We start from the raw sequence: 22,937 nt of genomic DNA on the forward strand, positions 1-22,937 counted from the left end.
AGTTTACACAGTCCTGTGTTGCTCTCTTCATTATCAGATTTTTCATCAACATTGTGCAGATGAGTGCTCTTTCTGAAACTGCAACTTGACTTTTTATCTTTTTCTCTTCCCTGAGGAGTCCATTTATTTTTGTCTGCCTGATATGCTTTTTGTGTGTGCCCCACTTTGTTGCATTTTCTGCAAGTTTCATCTTTAAACCTGCTTTTGTTTGATGTATGTGATCCCCTGCCACAATGGGAACACAATTTATTTGGCCAGGCTGTCTCCTGTTTAGAAGCTGCAATTTTGACCATACTCACTTTCATTCCTGACTGCAACTCTATTGCGTCTCTGTACGCTGTTACCATTGAAATAGAAATCTCAACTGTTAAATGTGAGTTGTACTTCAGTTAGGAGCCATTTTTGAATGTTTACTTGCAGGATTTCACAAACTAAATGATCTTTCAGTGCATCTTTAAGCCTATTACCGAACTGACAATGGTCAGACAACTTTTTCAATTCTGCCATGTACACTGAAATGGACTCGCCTTCCTTTTGATTCTGCTTATGAAACCTAAAGTGTTTTGCAATCAATAATGGCTTCAGTTCTAAATGTTCCTGTATTACTTTGACAATATCAACAAAGTTCATTTCTGCTGGTTTGGCTGGAGCAGTCAAACTTTGAAGCAAACTGTGTACCTTTAAACCCAACAAATTCAGCAAAATTGGTACTCGGTTCTCATTGACTATTTCATTTGCTTCAAAATATCATTGAATTAGCTCAGTATACATACTCCAGTTGTCTTTTGTATAATCAAACACATCAATATTTCTGATGTAGCCAGCCATTTCTGCTGTTATTTATGATTATTATCACCTGGTACTCACTCTTTATGAACCATGAATTCTTCTGTTTCCTGTCATTTTTGTTAAAAACTTGATGGTGTCTTCCCTTTACACAAACCTGTAATGGATTATTTAAATGAACAAGAATGTTTAATCAACCAACATATCCACAAGATTACTCAAAGCTGCTTAGACCAATGACGCTTAGAGTAATGCATCCCAGAGACATCCAGCGTGCTTCTGGGAAGGAAGTAGGTGGGGTACTGGTGAGTTTACCTGTCTCTGTCATCATCAAGGATCTCCACTATCCAGGCCATTCTCTCTTCTCACAGCCGGAAGAAGGTATAGAAGCCTTAGGTCCCACACCACCAGGTTCAGGAGCAATTATTACCCTTCAACCATCAGACTTCTGAACCAGAGTGGATAACTTCACTTACCCCAACACTGAATAGATTACACAACTTGTAGACTCACTTTCAAGCATTCTACATGCAGGGTATCAATAGGCATTATTTACTTATTAATTTATTATTAGTTTTTATATTTGTGCAATTTATTATCATTTGCACATTGGTTGATTGTTCATCTTAGTTTGTGTGCAGTTTTTCTATTGATCCTACTGTGTTTCTTCTGAATGCTGGGAATATGTACTTTGATAATAAATTTGCACTGAACTTTGAGCTCTACAATCCTCATTGTCCTGACACCATGGTTCAGCAAGCCACGCTGGCAGCCCCCTTTCGCATTCCAGAACCCCACTTCTGATAACATATCTGGCTCTCTTCTTAACTCCCAAGCCCTAACTCTGGCATGTATCTGCCTTCCTTCCCAACTTCTTACAAAGATTCTGCTTTGCCCATCTTAGATTGTGTGCAATATAATGCAAGTCTTCTTATAACTTAAATACCTTTGGTTGATCCTTTGATTAGCTAGCTATCCTTCAGTATACCAGTGAGTGCTTGTGTGAACGATAACATTGCATTTATATGGGAGTAATTGTAACCAAACAAAACATGTCAGTGAATTATTTTAATGTTTAATCATGAAGGTAGTTTCTGCAACAAGATCTGAAAGTAATGGTGAGATGAGCCAGCAGTTCATGTGAGAAAAATGTAGAACTCCCTGTACTTTTAGAATAAAAACCATGGGGTCTTTATTGTGTGCTGGGCCAAGAACTGTGCTTCCAGAAACATAGAACTATCAGCTTAGGCTATGTGTGGAGACTTGCAGCCCACACCAGTGGGATTGCATAGTCTAATTCATGATGAAAATCCCTGTCACATTCTGTGACAAATTGCTGTCTTCTCCCACTTTTGTGTCAGAAGCACGGAGTCCTCTGTCTATTATACACATCTGTGCAGCCCTTCACATTGTACGCACTTCAAATCACTACAGCCTTTGATGGATCATGGACAGCAGGATTTTATTTTAAATCAACCTTTCTCTGTTTACCTATACATAAACAAGGGCTCCCATGTTCCAAAAATTAATGGGTAGTTGGTTGAGATCCGCTCCCTTAAATTGATGAAGCCAATTTTCAGAAAGTGATGATGTAATGATTTATAACCTGCCTCCGGAGCACTTCCTATGTCTACACAAAACGTTTTAACTTGTGCATTGAATCCATCTGAGATTCATTGAAAATTGTGCTGTCTCAGTGGTACTTACAAAGAAGTATACATCCGATGGCAGGCCAGGAAAAAATTCATTACCTTTGTGTCCACTAGATTACCAGGGCCACAAGGGTACAATAAATACATTGAGATGGATACTTGCATGCTGATCATTTTCAAGTTCCGGAGGTGAATGGGCAGTTTTCTATCAACACTGCCATTGAAGAGAGCAGACCTTTTTTCCTCTGAGCCTGGAGAGATTTCAGCAAAACTCTACATCTCAGCAAACTACAGCAGCAAGTTGTCTAATAATATAAATGGAGAAAACCTCACTGCTGCATTGATTTAAAATATTGAACAATATGGACAGTTTAGAGAAGAAAATCCAGAGCTTAGGATCAAGGCGTGCAATGAAATGAATTAAATTAAAAGTTGGCAAGAGTGTGAGTCAGGGGAATGAGGAAACTTGGAAGATTTAGGGCTTTAAGTTCAAGTTTGTTTTCATTCACCCGTATACATGTATACTGCCAACAAAACAATGTTCCTCTGGACCAAGGTGCACAACATAGTACAGGTTATAACACACACAACACAAGGTAATATTACCCCAAATAAATTAACAATTAATAAAATATATTCCAGAAGATTGACACTTAGCATAAGGTGCATTTGTCACACAAGTTTAAGAAGTGAACAGTATAGGACTACTGGCTCTTGATAAGTTAGAAGACCTGGGTGGTGGCAGGGAGTTCAGTGGATTCACAGCCTGGGAGAAGAAGTTGTTCCCATCCAAACAGTCCTTGCCCTAGTGGTATGGTAGGAGGTCAAAGAGATTGTAGGATAGATGGAGAGAGAGTGCAAGGCTGGGGAGAAGTTTGAAAACTAGAAGAATTATCGAACTAAGGTAAAAAAAGAATTTCTGTCACATTATTTGTGATACTAATTCATTAAAAAAGTCCAATTTTCTCTGTCTGTGACATAAATGTACCACCTAATTGTCCATACATTCCTCACTGTTAATGTTGATTGTAGGACTTTTATACTACAGAAAAAAAAACTGCTGCAGTAGAGATTTGAAAGGTCAAAGCATTGTTGCCCCAAATTATCTATGGAACGGTTGTCCACCTGTAAACTGTGTGCAAATACGAAACTCTGTACCTGTGGACAGTTTACCAATGTGTGGAACCTGAGGACAAAAATGGAACTTGGTTAAGAGTCAGTTGTCCAGAAATCTAGTTATGAAAGGCTGGTTTACTCTGAACCATGTGTTTAAAATGGATTTTAAATTAATAAATGACATTTGTGAGGATTTCCATGTCAAATGGAAATCCATGAAATTCAGTTGTGCACATCCTTGTAGTGAGTCAGAATCTCTAACATAATTAGTATGTCAGGAAATATGAAATGACACATTTTTGGAGCACTACTAGGGAACTTGAATCTTGTTGTCTTTGAGTCACCTCTGATCGGATACTCGCTGGATAACTAGAACTTAATCCCATAGTGTCAGTCTCGATCTTTGGACCTTTCTCTCTGACCCCATGACCATCTCAAATAATCATGGAATATCCTAAGGTCCCTTCCTTTGATATATGGGCTATTCCACAACCCCTCATTTGATGTACAACTAAGATATTCTATCCCACCCCAATTTATGTATAATCCAATGGCATACCCTTTTTTGAATTGTCCAGAGGCCTGTTCTCACCCTACACCTGCTGTACACCCCAAGTCCAATTTTTCCAAATGCTATAGCCTTGTTTCTCTCTCCATAATGGATACCACACCAAATATTTTTCTCCCGATCATGCCCAGTGTCCCAGATTGCCTATGATAGTTAAATTGCTTCCCCCTGGTTGCAAGCCATATAGAGTGCAGAGCTGTTAACTTGTAATGGAGGCTGTGTCCGAGTTCTAGGATTTATATACAAAAGATAGATGAATCCTTGATTGGTGGATTCACTGAGTTCTGGTTGTTTCATTTATGTTTTATAAGCCATTATTAATGGCAGAGAACTATGTTATTAAGATAACAGTTGTTTTATTTGCCAATTTTTCAAAATAACTTTTCATTAGCCTTCGAGTTCAAAGTAAATTTTATTATCAAAGTAGATATATGTTACCATATACAACCCTGAGATTCATTTTCTTGTGGGCATACTTAGCAAATCTATAGAATAATAACCATAACAGAATCAATGAAAGACCACCCAACTTGGGAATTTAACCAGAGTATAGAAGACGGCAAACTATACAAATGCAAAAGAAGAAATGGTAGTAATAAAAAAATGCAATATTATTATTATTATGATTATGAGGACATGCAGTCCCCTTTTATTGTCATTTAGTAGTGCATGCATTAAGAAATGATAAAAATGTTTTTCCAGAATGATATCACGAAAACACATGACAAACCAACTTAAAAACTAACAAAAACCACATAATTATAACATATAGTTACAACAGTGCAAAGCAATACGGTAATTTGATAAGAACAGACCATGGCACAGTAAAAGTCTCAGAATCTCTCAAAAGTCCCATCATCTCACGCAGATGGTAAACCTCCAGCGCTGCCACCTTGCCGATGCAGCATCCCGGAAGCACCCAACCACAGTCCAACTCTGAGTCCGTCCAAAAAAACTCCAAGCCTCCGACCACCTATTTGACACCGAGCACCATCTCTGCCGAGCGCTTCAACCCTGGCCCCAGCAACAGGCGATATGCAAAGCCGAGGATTTGGGGCCTTCGTCTCCGGAGATTCTCGATTGCACAGTAGCAGTGGCAGCGAAGCAGGCATTTCAGAAATTACTCCAGATGTTCCTCTGCACTTCTCACGGCTGTCCACATCAAATCCGGATTGTGCACGGCACCCCTAGTTACACATATCGATATTCATTCGGAACGGCCGCGCGCGCTGCATCGCGCCACCATCTTTCAAATAATTGTCGAGAGCATGAGATGTAGAGTCCTTGAAAGTGACACCGTTGTTTGTGGGAATATTTCAATAATGAGGAAAATGAAGTTGCATGAAGTTATTCCCTTGGGCTCAAGAGCCTGATAGTTGAGGGGTAGTAACTGTTCCTGAACCTACTGGTGTGAGTCCTGATGGCAACAGCAAGAAGAGAGCATGTAGTGGGTGGTGAGGGTCCCTGAAAATGGTTGCTGCTTTCCTGTCACAGCGTTTCATGTAGATATGCTCAATGGATGGGAGGGCTTTACCTGCGATGGACTGGGCTGTTTCCACTACTTTCTGTAGGATTTTCTGTTCAAGGACATTGGTGTATCCATACCAGGCTGTGAAGCAGCCAGTCAATATATTCTCCACTACACATCTATAGAAGTTTGTCAACGTTTTAGATATCATGGTGAATCTCCACAAACGCCTAAGGAAGTAGAGACACTGCTATGCTTTCTTTGTAATTGCACTTATGTGCTGGATTCAGGACAGGTCCTCCAGAATAATAACACATACGAATTTAAAGTTGTTAACCCTCTCCACCTCTGATCATCTGATGAGGACTAAGCTCATGAATCTTTGGTTTCTTCTCCTGAAGACTATATCAACTCCTTGGTCTTGCTGACATTGAGTGAGAGGCTATTGTTATGACACTACAGAGGCAGATTTTCATTCTCCCTCCCGTATGCTGACTCCTCACCACCTTTGATTTGGTCAACAACAGTGGTGTCATCAGCAAACTTGAATATGGCTTTGGAGATGTGCTTAGTTACGCAGTCATAAGTGTAAAGCTCAAATCACTCCTTGTGCAATTGGATGCTGGATTTCCTCACTTGCAGACTCCAGTCAGTTTGGATTGGCAACAAGGTCTCCTCCACGATCTCCATCAGCACTGGTACGCCACAAGGCTGTGTGCTTAGCCCCCAGCTCTACTCACTTGAGCCCATACCGTAAGAGCAATTATGAAGAAAGCATGGCAGCGCCTCTACTTCCTAAGGAGTTTGTGGAGATTCGGCGCGGCACCTAAAACTTTGAGAAACGTCTATAGATATGTAGTGGAGAGTATATAGCCTGGCTGCAGTGCAGTATGGAAATACCAACGCCTTTGAACAGAAAATTCAACAACATTTTTGGTAAGGCCTTCCCCACCACTGAGCACTCCCCTCCCCTACATGACATTCTGTCACAGGAAAGCAGTTCCCTCATCAGAGACCCCTCTTCAGGACATAATCTCTCTCGCTGCTGCCATCAGGAAGAAGGCATTGGAGCCTCAGCATTCACACCACCAGGTTCAGGAACAGTTACTACCCCTCAACCATCAGACTCCTCAACCAAAGGGGATAACTTCACTCAACTTCAGTTGCCCCATCATTGAAATGGTCCCACAATCAATGGACAAATTTTCAAGGACTCTTCATCTCATGTTCTCGACATTTATAGCTTTTTTTATTGTTGTTATTATTATTTTTTCTTTTTGTATTTGCACAGTTGTTGTCTTCTGCACTCTGGTTGAATGTCCTAGTTGGGTGGTCTTTCATTGATTCTGTTATGGTTATTTTTCTGTAGATCTATTATGTTCACAAAATGTGGTGATGTATGTAGTTTGATAATACATTTACTTTGAAATAAAAACAAGAAATAAAGGGAATACTCAGCAGGTCAAGCAGCATCTATGGAATGAGAAGCAGATGTCCATTTTGGGCCAAAGACTCTTCATCAGAACTCTCAGATACTATCTGGCCTAATGAGTATTTCCAACAGTTTTAGTTCTTATTTCAGACTTGCAGCATCCGAAGTTTTTCCTCATAGCATCCAGTTTTTCAACCCAAGGACTGGATAGAAACTGACACTAAATTTTACTCTCAGAAAGTGAAGTTATCCCTCCTCCCTTATATTTTACAGTGATTATCTGTACTGCATTGGACTTTGGCCCTCATCATTTCAGGTGCCTAATGTCAACATCCTGATCCTCTCAGACTGAAGTATCGTACAAATCAGCTTCTGATTGAAATCCCCCTTGTCCAAGTGAAAGCTATAGTCTCAGAATTTAGCCATGAGGCAGTATACTTAACACTTCAAACTGACCAAGTCCATTTTCCTGGAACACTAATCCTTTCAAAGTGCACTTTGTCCAGAGAAGTTATTGAAATGTTCCAAGCTATTTCACATAAAGCGGTTGCTAATGTTTTCAGTTTGTATTCTACTGCTTTACAAACTGTCTGAAGAGCCCAGTTATTAGTATGCTTATGAACGGTGCAAACCTCTGTCTCGATTCTTCAGAGCCTTGGCAGTTCTACAGATTTCAAACAGGAGCCAGAATGACTATTGGATTCAGGAAATGCATTGCATCTCAGATAGATAAGGCAAAAAAGACAAATGTATTTCTGCAAACTAAAATTAGAAAATCCTGCTAATCTTCAGCCGGTCAGGCAGTGACTGTGGAGAGGGAAGCAAAGATGATGTTCTGGGGAAAGTTTAAGAGTGATACCAGACTGGATAGATCAACAGAATTTCTTCCCTTGCGAAGAAAGCTATGGGTGAGTTAATGCAATTAGGAGGTGTCTTTATAATATGGATTCAGAGAAAATGTTCGCACTTGGGGTGAAGAACACTAGAGGCCATCATTGTAAGGTAATTAACAAGAAAGACGTTTAGGGTTTCAGAAAAAAACTTCATTTCTAATGAGTGTTGAAAAGCATTCAGGTTTATTATCCCTGACACATGTTGTGAAATTTGTTGTTTTGTGACAGCAGTACAGTGCAAGGCATAAAATTACTACAAGTTACGAAAATAAGTGGTGTGAAAGATGAATAACATCAGTATACCCCTCAACATCAGGCTCTTGAACCAAAGGGGAAAACTTCACTCAACTTCACTTGCCCCGTTTTCTGTTCAAAGGCATTGTTGTTTCCATTCCAGGTTGTGATGCAGCCAGTCAGTATACTTCTCCACCACACATCTATAGAAGTCAAAGTGGGATTGTGTCTGCTGTAGACCTGTTGTGGAACATATTCCCACAAATGTGACTGAGGTGTTGATACATTTAAGGGGAGGCTGTACAACAAAGGAGCTTGCTGATAGTCTTGGAAGATGATAAACAGGAAGAGTCTTGACTGGAGCATAAATACTGTCATGGACTTGGACTGAATGTTCTGCCTCTGGGTCCTACGTCTTAATTTAACCTTAAACTCTGGCTTCCCCTTCCTTGTGTCCCCCACCCCCTCAACACCCTACCACCTTACCCTGGGGATCCAATAACTGATCGCATCTTCCCCAAAGTTCAAAGTACAAAGCTCAAAGTAAATTTATTATCAAAGTACTTCTTCTTCTTCTTCTTCTTCTTATTATTATAGGATTCCATTAGTCTCATGAGACCATGGATTTCTGCCTTGGAAGGTTTCCAGGGTGCAGGCCTGGGCAAAGTTGTATGGAAGACCAGCAGTTGCCCATGCTGCAAATCTCCCATCCCTACGCCACCGATGTTGTCCAAGGGTAGGGCATTAGGACCCACACAGCTTGGCATTGGTGTCATCGCAGAGCAATGTGTGGTTAAGTGCCTTGCTCAAGCACACACACGCTGCCTAGGCCAAGGCTCGAACTAGCAACCTTCAAATCACGAGACGAACGCCTTAACCACTTGACATATAAGTCACCATATACTATCCTGAGATTCATTTTCATATGGAAATTCACAGTAGAGAGAAAGAAACCCACAATAGAATCAATGAAAAAACTACACACAAGCAAAGATGGAGAAATGACCAATGTGCAAAAGATGACAGATTATGCAAATACAAAATAAAAACAATATAATAATACATAAAACAGGTAGCAAAAGTTTTCATAAATATATAAAGCCAAAGAGGGTGGCTAAAGTCATCGTAGGTCCCTTGGAAGACGAGAAGGGGAAATTGATATTGGGTGATAAGGAAATGGCTGAGGCATTGAACGACTATTTTGCGTTGGTCTTCACGGTGGAGGACACCTCTAATATGCCAAAGAATGATGTTATGAATGAAATGGGAGGTAAGGACTGTCACTAAAGAGATAGTGATGAGCAAACTAGAGAGCCTGAAGGTAGGTAAGTCCCCTGGTCCTGTTGGGATGCATCCCAGGGTGCTGAGGGAATTGGCGGAGGTTATAGTAGATGCGTTGGTAATCATTTACCAAAACTCTCTGGACTCTGGGCAGGTCTTGGCAGATTGGAAGACAGCAAATGTCACTCCACTTTTTAAAAGAGGATGTAGGCAAAAGACGGGCAACTATAAGCCAGTTAGCTTAACATCTGTAGTCGGGAAAATGCTTGAAACTGTCATTAAGGAAGAAATAGTAAAACATTTAGTAAGGAGTAGTTCCATTAGACAGACACAGCATGGATTCAGAAAGGGAAGGTCCTGTTTGACAAACTTACTGGAGTTCTTTGAGGACATAATGAGTGCAGTGGATAGAGGGGAACAGGTGAATGTCATATACTCGGATTTCCAGCAGGCCTTCGATAAGGTGCCGCACAAGAGACTTATAAATAAGATACAGATGCATGAGTTGGAGAAAGTGTATTGGCATGGATAGTGGATTGGTTAACCAATTGAAGACAGAGAGCTTGTAAAAATGGGTGTTTCTCCGGTTGGCAGTCGGTGGTGAGTGGAGTGTCGCAGGGGTTGGTGCTGGGCCCGCAGCTGTTTACCATTTACATTGATGATTTGGAAGAGGGGACTGAGTTTAGAGTAGCAAAATTTGCTGATGACACTAAACTGAGTGGAAAAGAGGATGTGGAGCGTCTGCAGAGGGATATAGATAGGTTAAATGAGTGGGCCAAGGTCTGACAGATGAAATACAACATTGGTGAACGCGAGATCATCCACTTTGGAAGGAATAATAGAAGGGGGAGATTATTATTTAAATGGTGAAAGATTGCAGCATGCTGTTGTGCAGAGGGACTTGAGAGTGCTTGGTCATGAATCGCAAAAAGTTGGCTTGCAGGTACAACAGGTTATTAAGAAGGCAAACAGTATGTTGGCCTTTATTGCTAGAGGGATTGAATTCAAGAGCAGAGAGGTCATGCTGCAACTATACAGGGTACTGGTGAGGTTGCACCTGGAGTACCGTGTGCAGTTCTGGTCTCCATACTTGAGGAAGGATATACTAGCTTTGGAGGCCGTTCAGAGGAGGTTCACCAGGCTGATTCCAGAGATGAAGGGGTTAACCTATGAGGAGAGATTGAGTCACCTGGGACTATACTCTCTGGAGTTCGGAAGAATGAGAGGGGATCTTATAGAAACATACAAAATTTTGAAAGGGATAAATAAGATAGAAGTTGAAAAGTTATTTCCATTGGTAGGTGAGACTAGAACTAGGGGACATTGCCTCAAGATTCAGGGGAGAAGATTTAGGACGGAGATGAGGAGAAACTGTTTTTCCCAGAGAGTGGTGAATCTGTGGAATTCTCTGCCCAGGGAAGCAGTTGAGGCTTCTTCACTAAATATATTTAAGATACAGTTAGATAGATTTTTACATAGTAGGGGAATTAAGGGTTATGGGGAACAGGCAGGTAGATGGAGCTGAGTTTACGGACAGATCAGCCATGATCTTATTGAATGGCGGGTGAGGCTCGATGAGCCTGATGGCCTACTCCTGCTCCTATTTCTTATGTTCTTATAAATAAGATATATTATTATGATCATGAGTTGTAGAGTTCTTGAAAGTGAAATCGATTTAGTGTCAGGCTGAGTGAAGTTATGCACTCTATTTTAGGAGCCTGATGGTTGAGGGGTAGTAACTGTTCCTGAACCTGGTGATCGTGGGATTTAAGGTTCCTGTACCTCTTCCCTGATGGTAGCAGTGAGAAGAGAGCATGGCCTGGATGGTGCGATTCTTTCACCTTAATCTTAATGAAACTCCTGCCTAAGTAACCAATAGCCCATAATTGACGTTTATTTCTCTTCCCCCACATGCTCCCAGCTCCAGATATCCAAACTTCTTCATTCATTGATAGAATTCTGAGAGTAGAGGTCTTTCCTTAAGTCTAACTCGGCAAGAGGCATAGGTCCCATTGAATTTGTAAGCAGCAGGCCCAGAAGCAAAGAGTTTGTTGCCTCACCCCTAGGTGACTGTTTAATACACATTTGCAGGCATTATCCAAACTATTGGCCGTAATCTGAACACATTTACACAGCTTCTGCTGCATTGATTGAAGTTCTACCCCTTGGATATGCAAACTTTTCCAGCAGTTATGGATTTGAAAGATCTCATGACACTATGTGTGGCTGGGTACTCCTGATATCCTGTTAGTGTTCTTCATTTGAAATCTGGCTTTTCATCTTGCTGTTGTTCATGAGATCTTCACACTTGCGCAACGGTAGAAACAATTCCCTGAGGGTCACTGTACCTTCTTATGCAGAGTGTTTTTAAAATTTTGATAAAATGCGTTATTAAACCTAGTCTTATTTTCTGAATTGAAATTGTAGGGTCTGTCAGGAAATAATTGAAATAAATAATTGTTCGACTGAAGATTTAATTACAGAATGGCTCTTGCTAATCTGTCAATGCCCGCTTTCAGATCCTCAACCTCGTGAAATATGGCCTGGTGTCTCATTATTGGCTCATGTTGCCAGCTGTGATCCTTGTCACTAATGTCAACCAACAGCGTGAGGAAAGAATCAAGCCTATTTCTCTTATAAGGCAATGCCAGAATGACTGGAGTAGGCAACATAATTGAAAATAAGACAGAAGGCACTTCAACCAACTGATGTGAATTTTTCTTGAAGAACGTAAGAATTGTATGATCATTCGTAATCAATTATGCAAGGCCATTGACATCACTCATAGGTTAATTGTTATGTACTGGTGTGATTTCCGGGTCAATAGTTGTTTTTGAAAACTGTTCCAATTTTACTGTCAGTTACATTATTTCAGCATCAGCTTGACTCGGTGCTAACTCAGTTTTATTACATCTCTTCAATGTTACAGACAATGAATTCGTCTGAAGCAAAAGACAGCAGCAATCACTTTCCACAGCATGATCCACTGAGACAGGCAATGAGTAGATTAACAAATGACCCACTCTTGTGAATTTTTCCTGTAGGTCGAGTTTTGACATACACATTTTCCGAATAGGGCAATGGGATCTTTGGATGTGTTGGAAACAGTGGTTAAATAATTAAATGAGTCTGAAATTAAAGATCTGCCATTAGTTATGGTGATCCTAAAACTATCAATTGTTGTTAAAACAATTTTGTGTGGGTTACTCTGGATTTCCAGCATCTGCAGAATTTTTGTTAAAATCCAGCTAGTTTCTTAGGAAAGGAAATCTGTCATCTTTATTGGCATGATTCTGGACCCATTTTGCAATACAATATACCATCAAAGGAAACCATGTGGTACATCCAGTCTTAACTGACTCGAAATGCAATCCCTATAATCTATTCTTCTTCCATTCCCATCAACTCTCCCCTCCCTCCCAGGTTCTACAATTAAGAACAATTAACAATGGCCAATTTACCTACAAACCAGCATATCTTTCGGAGCCACTATTGAAATCAAGGCTTAGTTGCCTTCTGAATTGACCAATCAGGGGCCGGCTTGGGGTGAACACTAAATACCAGCCTGGCCAGTAATTTCTGGTTTGAAACATGATGCTGACAGCAAAGCTACAGTCGATTTTTACCCCTTTGTTTATGGCACATGGGCAACAGTGATTGGGTCAGCATTTATTAAACTGAATGGCTTTCTGGTGCTGTTGAGAGGGCAGATAAGTGTCAGTACATGTTAGTAGTTTGGATACACAGAAAGGCCAGACTAAATAAAGGCAATAGATTTTCTTTATCTGGGGATTTTTCACCAATCAGGTGATTTAATCCAGATTCATTAAATTAACTGAATTTAACTTCCACAGCTGTTATTGTGAGAATTATTATCTCATGCCTGTGGACTAATTGGTCTGACACTCTGGGTTACTAGTTTACTGACATAGTCACCATGCCGTCATTGGTTGTCCCAAGGTGAGGAGCTTAAACTCAGGCCATCTGCATTTTATGCAGTGACCTCCAACGTGATGTTTGGCTGACTGCAATTGACGGGATGACAGGACTATATGTGTTGGGTTTGTGTCAGGTTGGTGTGAAAAGGACCAATATTCTTCAACATGATAGATCAAGTAACTACTTATAAGTCAGAATGCTAATGGTTAGTCCTTATGATTAAATACAGTTCTTTATAAATAAAAGGTTTGTGGAGGCTCTTTAATGCAGGGCCAAGTGGTGTATTCTGCACACCCAGGACAGGAGTTCCAGAGAGTGAGAACTGGATTAGGTCAGGTGGCAAAACAGATGGTGCCTGGTACAAATTCCCAGTGGTTGGGTTTTGATTACCAGTGATGGACTCAGATTGGTAAGGTGTGATCAGACTTTATTTCTATATCTGAGTTGATCTCTAGTGTGGTGTCATCTGAAGTTTTTTGTTGACTCTGGGGGGGGGGCGGCGGGTGGAAAGAGAACCAATTTATATCCTGATGGGCAGGGAAGAGGCTGACGTAAGCATTGTCACTACTCATAGCACACACAAAATGCTGGAGGAACTCAGCAGGTCAGGCAGCATCTATGGAAAGGAGTAAACATTGGATGTTTTAGTTCGAGGCCCTTCATCAGGACTGGAAGGGAAGGGTGTACTCTTTATTTCTCTCCATAGATACTGCCTAACTTACTGAGTTCCTCCAGCATTTTTGTGTATTACTCTGGATTTCCAGCATCTGCAGGATCTCTTGTCTTTATTGTTATCACTGTGGGCTGTTTGGACTGAATGGCATGTTTGTTTTTTGGGCTGAGGAACTATGGTTTAAATGTCATTCAAAAAGTACAATATTTTATTCTTGTATATACGCACAGTAATTTACCACAAAGATTGCTCATTTCATTTAAATAGTTTCTACATTGCCCAGAAGGATGTGACTAGTGGAATATAATTTGCTAATAGTTAGAGTAGTTACTTAAAGATCAATATCAATAAGGATCAGTTTTCAGCAAGGGATTTCTACCTCTTACAGTTGTTGCCAAAGCTTTATCTATCTGTAAATATACAATGAAATACTGTCATTCATGTTGCAGAAGTGCATCTCTACCCCAACGGTACTGTTGCACAATTTGTTAATATCTGACCTTGAACTGAAAGGTTTGTTTTAAATTGGTGTCTATGCTAAGCAAACCAGTGTCTCAGTGGATTTGCTCATCTTTTCCAAACCTGACTAAACTCCAAATACAAATTAAACATCAAAATCTGACAACAGAATTAAACATTCTGGCCTTCCTGACTCATCCATGCAAAAGGACTCTGGGAGATGTTAACAATGTCCAAAACAACCCAGAAGGGAAACTGAGGATGGATTTCGTCGCTCCGAGGGTGATGAGAGTGTGGAATGAGCCGCCAGTGGGAGTGGTGGATGCGGGTTCAATTTTCTACATTTAGGAGAAATTTGGATGGGTACATAGATGGGAGAGGTATGGAGGGCCACGGTCCGGGTGCAAGCCGATAGGACCAGACTAGGACTACAGCACAGTAGAGAATACACCATACTCCCCGCTTCCAATATTTAGTTCTAATTAAATAGCCAGAATTCCACCTCATCATAGTGAAACCGCACTGCCTGCATGAAGCCAAAAATGAATTCTGCACTATTATCTAGAATGCAGTTCATGGGAGCACACGCTATGCATAAATTGACTTCCTCATTTCCCATCTAGCGATTAGGACCACATCTCAAATGTACTTCTTTTGTTCTACAGTTTGTGAAAGAGCTATTTAAATGTGAGTATTTCATCTTTTTAAGAAAAGATATTGGATTCCAGAGCTTATTCCTGCATTGTCCAAGTCTGAGTTTTCTAGAATGCTAGACTATGACCATGCTTGTATACTTTACGTACGGGCAGTAAGTGGGATGCAGTAGACTTGTCTTTGAATGTACATTTATTTGTTTAACTTGTGACCTCTTTGCCCTTTGGCATTCAGGAAGGAGGTGCAGGAGCTTTAGGTCTCATACCACAGGTTCAAGAACAGTTATTACTCTTCAATCATCAGACTCCTGAACCAGCATAGCTAACTTCACTGACCTCAACACTGAACTGATTCCACAACCTAGAGAGTCACTTTCAAGGATGCTCAGTTCATGTTCTCAATATTATTTATTTATTTCCTCTTCTTATTATGACTTTTGTATTTGAATGGTTTGCACATTTGCTGTCTGTCTTTGTGTGTAGCTTTTCATTGATCCTATTGTATTTCTTTGCATCTACTGTGAATACCCACAAGAAAACATATTTCAGGGTAGTAAGTGGTGATATATATGTACTGGATGATAAATTTACTATGAACTTGAATTTTTGATATTTCAGTTTGAAGATTTACTTTTTATAAAGGATATTCCCTTCATGGCTTTGTTTTTCATTTTTCAATGACTATCTACAGGATTAATCCAAATGCTTACTGTAAATATTGCTGCAGACTTCTATTCTTTTATTTCTTATTCCATGTACTTAGGGATTCAACAAATGTTTACTTCCTGTGCTTGTAGGGATAATATCAGCGGTCGTAACAAAATGCAGTAAGGAGGAAGGTTTCATCCCTGTCAATAAAAATCTTTGGTAAGTGCTGCTTAAACATTCTGGGAGAAGAGACTCCACTAAAAATAATCAAATATGAATCCTTTAATTAGATGCATTTAACATGAAGCTTACATAGTTTTGCATTCTGCTGAGAACAAAAGAAAGTTGTGGTTACAGTAATTCCTATCACACATTGGAAATATCTAAAATTATGCCAAATAGGCTACAACGTGGTGATTGTTGCAACTTGGGCCAATGCAGTAACCATTCTTATGTGGAGTGTGATCTCATTAACAATGATATGAATGGTCTGTTAGTCTGTATGTTGCTGGCTGGGGGATATTTGATATTGTATTTCCAGGAAGGTGAAGTATTGCTTTAATTCAGTATCTGAAGGGCGATAATTAATCTCTCATAAATTTATGTGAATGCCAGTCTGCATTATATGATCTTTACTGTTGTCGCCCTTTGAGGATGTAACAAATAGAATGGATAAAGGGGAAACAGTGTCATCCATATCACAAAGATTCCATTTGTTTTATGTTCACTCAAAGAGTGTTGGGTTTATATGCTGGGCCAGCACTTACTTACCTTTTGTGAAGGTGGTGATGAGCTTCCCTCGGGACTACAGCAATCATTGACACAAAATAATCTGCAGATGCTGGGGTCGAAGCAACACTCACAACACGCTGGAAGAGTTCCGGCCTGAAACGTCGACTGATCTTTTCCACGGATGCTGCCCGACCTGTTGTGTTGTGAGTGTAGCAATCATTGAGATGTTCTTCCTACACCATCCACAGCTTAAAACATGTTTAATTTCTATTGTTTCCAGTTTTGATGGCAAAGCATTGACTTGGAAAGTTGATGTTTTTTGCCACAACTGCTGACTAGCCTATTGAATATTTCCAGCACTTTTTATTCTATTGTAATGTAATTATCTTGTTTTTCCTCAGCCCCAAAACCAAATCTTTTCCTGGGGCTCCAATGGTGAACTACAATTTGCAGCTGGTGTATTTGAGGATCGTGATTCAGTGACCAATATTTCCATTATCAGAATATTATGTGCTTGTAACATTCAGTCACAAAAGGAAGCTATCCTTAAGTAAAGTTTTCCAGCTTTATGACCTTGGGGCTAAAACGGCCCTGGACGTCTGGCATTTAGACACTACAGTGACAGGAAAGGAGTGATGGGTGGGGGGGAACTGTGTTCTAAAATACGGATTGAATACTGTCAAATTGAATGGATTCTTTTGAGGATCTGGCTGTTGGATTGGGATGGTTTGTGGCCCCTGCCCACAATCCCAGAGCAGTGAGGATGGAAAGCATGGTGCATCTGAGATCATGAAACATGGACCAATTAGTTCGGGACTCATGGATAGATTGCAGGAAATGGGAAGCAGGTTAGCTTGCTGACTCAGTGGGGGAGTACATCTGTTGCCTACGTTTGCTTAGAATTTCGTCCAAGGCAAGTAATGCTAACCACATGATCTGGGAGCATCAGTGAGTTGTAATTTGCCTCTGAAATTAATGTACTGGAGGTACTTAACTGTAGATAAACTTGGAATTCATTGTAAAAGGACTGTTTCTTCACTTGATGAGGTCCTTCCACTTTGTTTACCTGTACTGTAACTGAAAGTACCACTATGTCCTACATTCTATTACTGCTCTTCCCTTTGTATTGCCTTAATGTACTGTGCATACAGTATATTTGCAAGTATCTGTATGGATGGCATTCAAAACAACGTTTTCCACATACAGTATCTCGGTATATGTGACCATAATAAATCAATTCCTATTTACTCGAATGCTGCACCCATTCTCCCAATATTATTATTTGATCTGAAAAACTTGACTATTTTAATCCCACTCTCAGTGAATGAGTTCTCCATATTCAAAATTGTATTATTTCTTAATTTATAGTAATGATCCTGAAAGTATATTTTTCTGTAAATACAGAATGCCAAAGCTATGCACATTTTTCACATTGTAGTGTAATTACTATGGAGCATTCATTTCCAACTTTGTTTCAATGTTACAGATTAACAAATCATTATTGAAAATAGAACTTAGATGATTATTAAATTAGCAGGTCGCAACTGCAGTTATTACCAAACAGATAATTTGTCTGTACAAATTTTGCATTCTGTGCTGTTCCATGTACTTGACAAATAAGCTTGCTAATTTTCACTCAAGCTTGTGAAGCAAATCAATTCAAACTCTCAATGTATGAAAGGTAAAAGAAATTGACATATAAAATTAACCAAATTAGTTTAAGCAACTAATAGTTCACAACTCAAAATATAAGCATATGCAATTTTCTCTGAATCTAAATCTGCTTGAACAGTAAGAATTGTTTGAACAAACAATATTTTTAAAACTTTCTTTTCCTATCATTTGCAAATGAGGGTTCTGCTCAAGAACCTTGACTTTTTACCTGCTGTGTATTAATGAGGTTGTGATCAAAGCAAATATATTTTTCTATATAATTAAGGTGCTACTGGTGCTGTGCTTATAGTGGTCAGTGGGAGGAGAGTTGAGCAGATTGGGTATGATACTGAAATAGACAGAATTTCTTCAGATCACTAATAACTTTTGATGTGTGCTGCACGTAAAATGCTGCAGTTTGGTTTGCTGTGATTCTGGAGTGAATAAAACTAAACGACATCGAAGACGTGGAATGAGCTGCCAGTGCAAGTGGTGCATGCAAGATCAATTTTAACATTTAAGAGAAGTTTGGATTGGTACATGAATAGTAGGGGTATGGACACTTCACTTGTGAGTCTGTTGGGGTCATCTATTGCATCCGGTGCTCCCGGTGCGGCCTCCTCTACTTCGGTGAAACCTGACGCAGATTGGGGGACCGCTTCATCGAGCACCTCCGCTCTGTCCACCACAACAGACAGGATCTCCCGGTAGCCACCCACCTCAACTCTGCTTCCCATTCCCATTCGGGTATGTCCATACATGGCCTGCTCTACGGCCATGATGAGGCTAAGCTCAGGTTGGAGGAGCAACACCTCATATACCGTCTAGGTAGTCTCCAGCCCCTTGGTATGATCATAGAATTCCAACTTCCGGTAATTCCCTCCCCCTCCCTTCCCCTATCCCTATTTCACCCTGCTCCCACCACCAGCTGCTTATCACCTCCCTCATGTTTCCGCCTCCTTCTACTACCCATTGTGTTTTCCCCTATTCCTTCTTCACCTTTCCTGCCTATCCCCTCCCTGCTTCACCTCCTCCACCCCTTTATCTTTCCCCTTACTGGTTTTTCACCTGGAACCTACCAGCCTTCTCCTTCCCACCCTCCACCCACCTTCTTATAGGGCCTTTGCCCCTTCCCTCTTCAGTCCTGACGAAAGGTTCCGACCTGAAACGTCGACTGATCGTTTCCACGGATGCTGCCCGGCCTGCTGAGTTCCTCCAGCGTGTTGTGAGTGTTGCTTTGACCCCAGCATCTGCAGAGTATTTTGTGTATTCGGGTATGGAGGGCTATGGTTCAAGAGCAGGTAGCTGGGAGTAGGCAATTCAAATGGTTTGGCATGGAATAGAAGGGCTGAAAAGGTGTTTCTGTGTTGTATTTTTCTATGACTCTCTAACTCTATCAGCTTAGATCAGTTGTGAAGACAGAAAATACTACCTAAACCACAAAAACAATCAATTCCAGTAAAGAATTCCCTAAGCTATTGTATTATGCTTTTTAAGGAGTCAGAAGTGTTACTATATGATTAGCTCATCAGAGTGCAGGTATCACCAAATTTGCTCAATTTATTAAAAATAATTATTTGTGAAGATACTCCTAATATCTGACCCAGGCAAATCAACAATCTGTAAGTATAAAGTAAATCCTTAAATAAAGTGCAAGCAACTCAAACATTAAATAAGTGCCCAGGCAGACTGCATAGCAAAGAGTTCAGCATTTGCATCAACACCAGTTATTGGCCCGTTCTCAGAGGGGAGAATCCAAGAAGTTGCAACCCTGTCCAAGTGAAAAGACTTCCTGTAGTTGATTAAAGTGGTCACCGAGTGTATAACTGTGGTCTTCTGCTGCTGTAGCGCATCCACTTTAAGACCTGATGCGCTGTGTGTTCAGAGACGCCCTCTCACATACAACTGTTGTATGGTTATTGGAGTTACTGTCTCCTTCGTGTCAGTTTGAACCAGTCTGGCCATTCCCCTTTGACCTCTCTCTTTAATGAGGTGTTTTCACCCACAGACCTGTCAGTCACTGGATAGAAACAAAGAAACATAGAAAATAGGTGCAGGAGTAGGCCATTAGGTCCCTCGAGCCTGCACCACCATTCAGTATGATCATGGCTGATCATCCAACTCAGAACCCTGTACCAGCCTTCCCTCCATACCCCTGATCCCTTTAGCTACAAGGGCCATATCTAACTCCCTCTTAAATATAGCCAATGAACTGGCCTCAACTGTTTCCTGTGGCAGAGAATTCCACAGATTCACCACTCTCTGTGTGAAGAAGTTTTTCCTCATCTCGGTCCTAAAAGGCTTCTCCTTTATCCTCAAACTGTGACCCCTCGTTCTGGACTTCCCCAACATCGGGAACAATCTTCCTACATCTAGCCTGTCCAATCCCTTTAGAATTTTATACGTTGTTTTATAATTGTTATAATTGTTGTTTTCACACCATTCTCTATAAACTCGAGGGACAGTTGTGCAGGAAAATCCCAGGAAATCGGCAGTTTCTGAGATACTCAAACCGCCCCGTTTGGCATCAACAATCATTCCACAGTCAAAGTCACTTGGATCACACTTCTTTCCTGTTCTGATGTTTTGTCCTAACAATAACTGAATCTCTTAACTCTGTCTGCATGCTTTTATGCATTGAGTTGCTGCCACATGATTGGCTGATTAGATATTTGCATTACTGTGCAGGTGTACCTAATATGCAAATCTATTTGTTTTCCATGTCTTTTTTTTATATGATTGGCATTTTCAGCTAAAATTAAAACATCCTTTGCGATAGGGGTCTGTTGTCGTGACTTGATCTCAAAGCAGTGCTGCGGCATAATGCACTACTCAAATCCGGCTTATTTTAGTGGGTGAATTTACAATGCACAAAAGGCAAGTGTGGATCCATTGTACATTGTGTTGGGGGTGAGGATCAATGGGAAATAAAGCAGGGGAGAAGACTGAGAGAGGACAGAGCAGGGGGAGAAGACTGAGGGATCAGGGAAGAGGAAAGAGGGGAAAAGAGGCATGACTGATGGGGAATGGAGGTGGCGAAGAGGACAGGAGGAAACGATTGGGAATAGGGCAGGGAAAGAAGACGGGAAATGGGCTGGACTGGGGAAGGAGAAAGGAGCAGCGGAAGAGGATGTAGAAAGTGGGAGGGGAAGAGGAAGTGGAATGCGGGGAGAGGAAAAGGGATGGAGCAGATGGAATGTTTTGGGGAATTGGTCAGGAGGAAGGGAAGGGGAATGGAGCAGGTAAAGGATGGGGAAGGAGCGGGGGTAGGATGAAGAATAAGGCAGAAGAGAGAAAGAGGAACAGGGCAGGGACAGTATTGGATGGGGGAAGAGGAAAGGGAATGGGACAGTAAGAGGATGGGAAATGGGGCCGGGAAAGGATGTGGAAGGGCCAAAGGTAGAGGACAGGGAATTAGGTAGGGGAGACTCCCCCTGCCCTGTTCCTCTTTTTCTCCCCTGCCTAATTTCCTGTGTTTGTGGAATTGGACAGGAGAGTGGAAGGGGAATGGGGCAGGGAGAGGATGGAGAAAGTGCAGCAGGAGAGGATTAAGGGTGGGGGAAGGGGAGAGGATTGGGGAAGGGAATAGCACAGTAATGTCAACAAATACCAAGGAAGCAGAAATAGAGTTTTTCCAATGGGAGCGTCACTGTGCTTCTCTTTGAAAGATTAAAATGAGAAAATAATGACACTGATTGATCAGAACATAAGCAACTTGGAAATAAAGGTGGCTCTCTGCCAATGATCTGAGCACTTCAACTCATTAAAATAATCACTCCTGATCTTTGTTGTTTATTCAGTTTCATCCTTGATGAAAATTATTTTGCATACATTATCATCTGTTGGAAACCACAGTGTGTTGTATTATTCATTGATTATCTGCCTCTTGACAAACTTGAGATGCAGCAGGGGGCAACAATATATTTCCTTTCAATGTCAGTTTTCATTAGTGGTCAGGATATGATTGGAGAAGCGGACGGTGACAGTTAGTGTACTTAAATGCTGGGCTGATCTCATATTTCCAGTCATCCGAAAGAGAGCTTCTCTCTTCCCTTGACCCCCATCCATGGAAATATTGTTATCGCTGTGAATATTCTATTAGTAACCATTGATTGTAACAAAGGAGTTGATTACTGCTGGCACTCTCTTCCAAACATCCCTCAATTCAGTTCCATCTTCAATGGCATTTATTACTTCAGCTCTTGATGCCCTACAATCTGAATCCTCTCCTCAACTTCTCAACCCGCACCCCCCCCACCCATCACCTTTCTGCCTCCAAAATAATTCATAAAATATATTTCTCTGAGCACACTTTTGGCCGTTTGCCTTCATGTTTCCTTTTGTAGCTCAGTGTGAAGCTGGTAATGCTTCTCTTAAAATACCTAAATACTACTTTTCTACTGTATACCCCTTTTTTCTCTCTGTCCGCCTCTCTGTTTCATATAACGTAAAACATGAATTTATTACATGTATACTTCTGTATGTAAATGCAAGTAGTTGTTTGATGGCTAGTACTTAGATTTGTGTTCGCAGTACTAGGTCACACTCCAGTGAAGTACTGAGGAAGCTGTGTTTTTCTTAAAGTTCTGTAATATTCTAAATTATTTTTCCATATTTTTAGTGTTTGAGAGGTAGCATTTTACCTTAAATTCACCTTACTAGAACTGTGAGCAGCTAAATATACAATTTAGTTCGGAACTAAGTGACTATCTGAGACAACTGTTTATATGTTAAACTGTGATTGGGTCTC

The 22,937-nt window shown here is 40.7% G+C and overlaps 1 protein-coding gene across 1 annotated transcript in view; it reads left to right on the top strand.

Annotated features, from left to right (window-relative positions):
- The window catches only part of LOC140211885 (heparan-alpha-glucosaminide N-acetyltransferase), a 349,860-nt gene that overhangs the window by 320,158 nt on the left and 6,765 nt on the right, over positions 1 to 22,937 (top strand). Inside the window, 1 exon segment of the mRNA XM_072282072.1 lies at positions 15,952 to 16,021. Within this exon segment, the coding sequence (XP_072138173.1) occupies positions 15,952 to 16,021 (70 nt within the window).

Source organism: Mobula birostris, chromosome 18, assembly GCF_030028105.1.
Source record: "Mobula birostris isolate sMobBir1 chromosome 18, sMobBir1.hap1, whole genome shotgun sequence".
Classification (NCBI taxonomy): Eukaryota; Metazoa; Chordata; class Chondrichthyes; order Myliobatiformes; family Myliobatidae; genus Mobula; species Mobula birostris.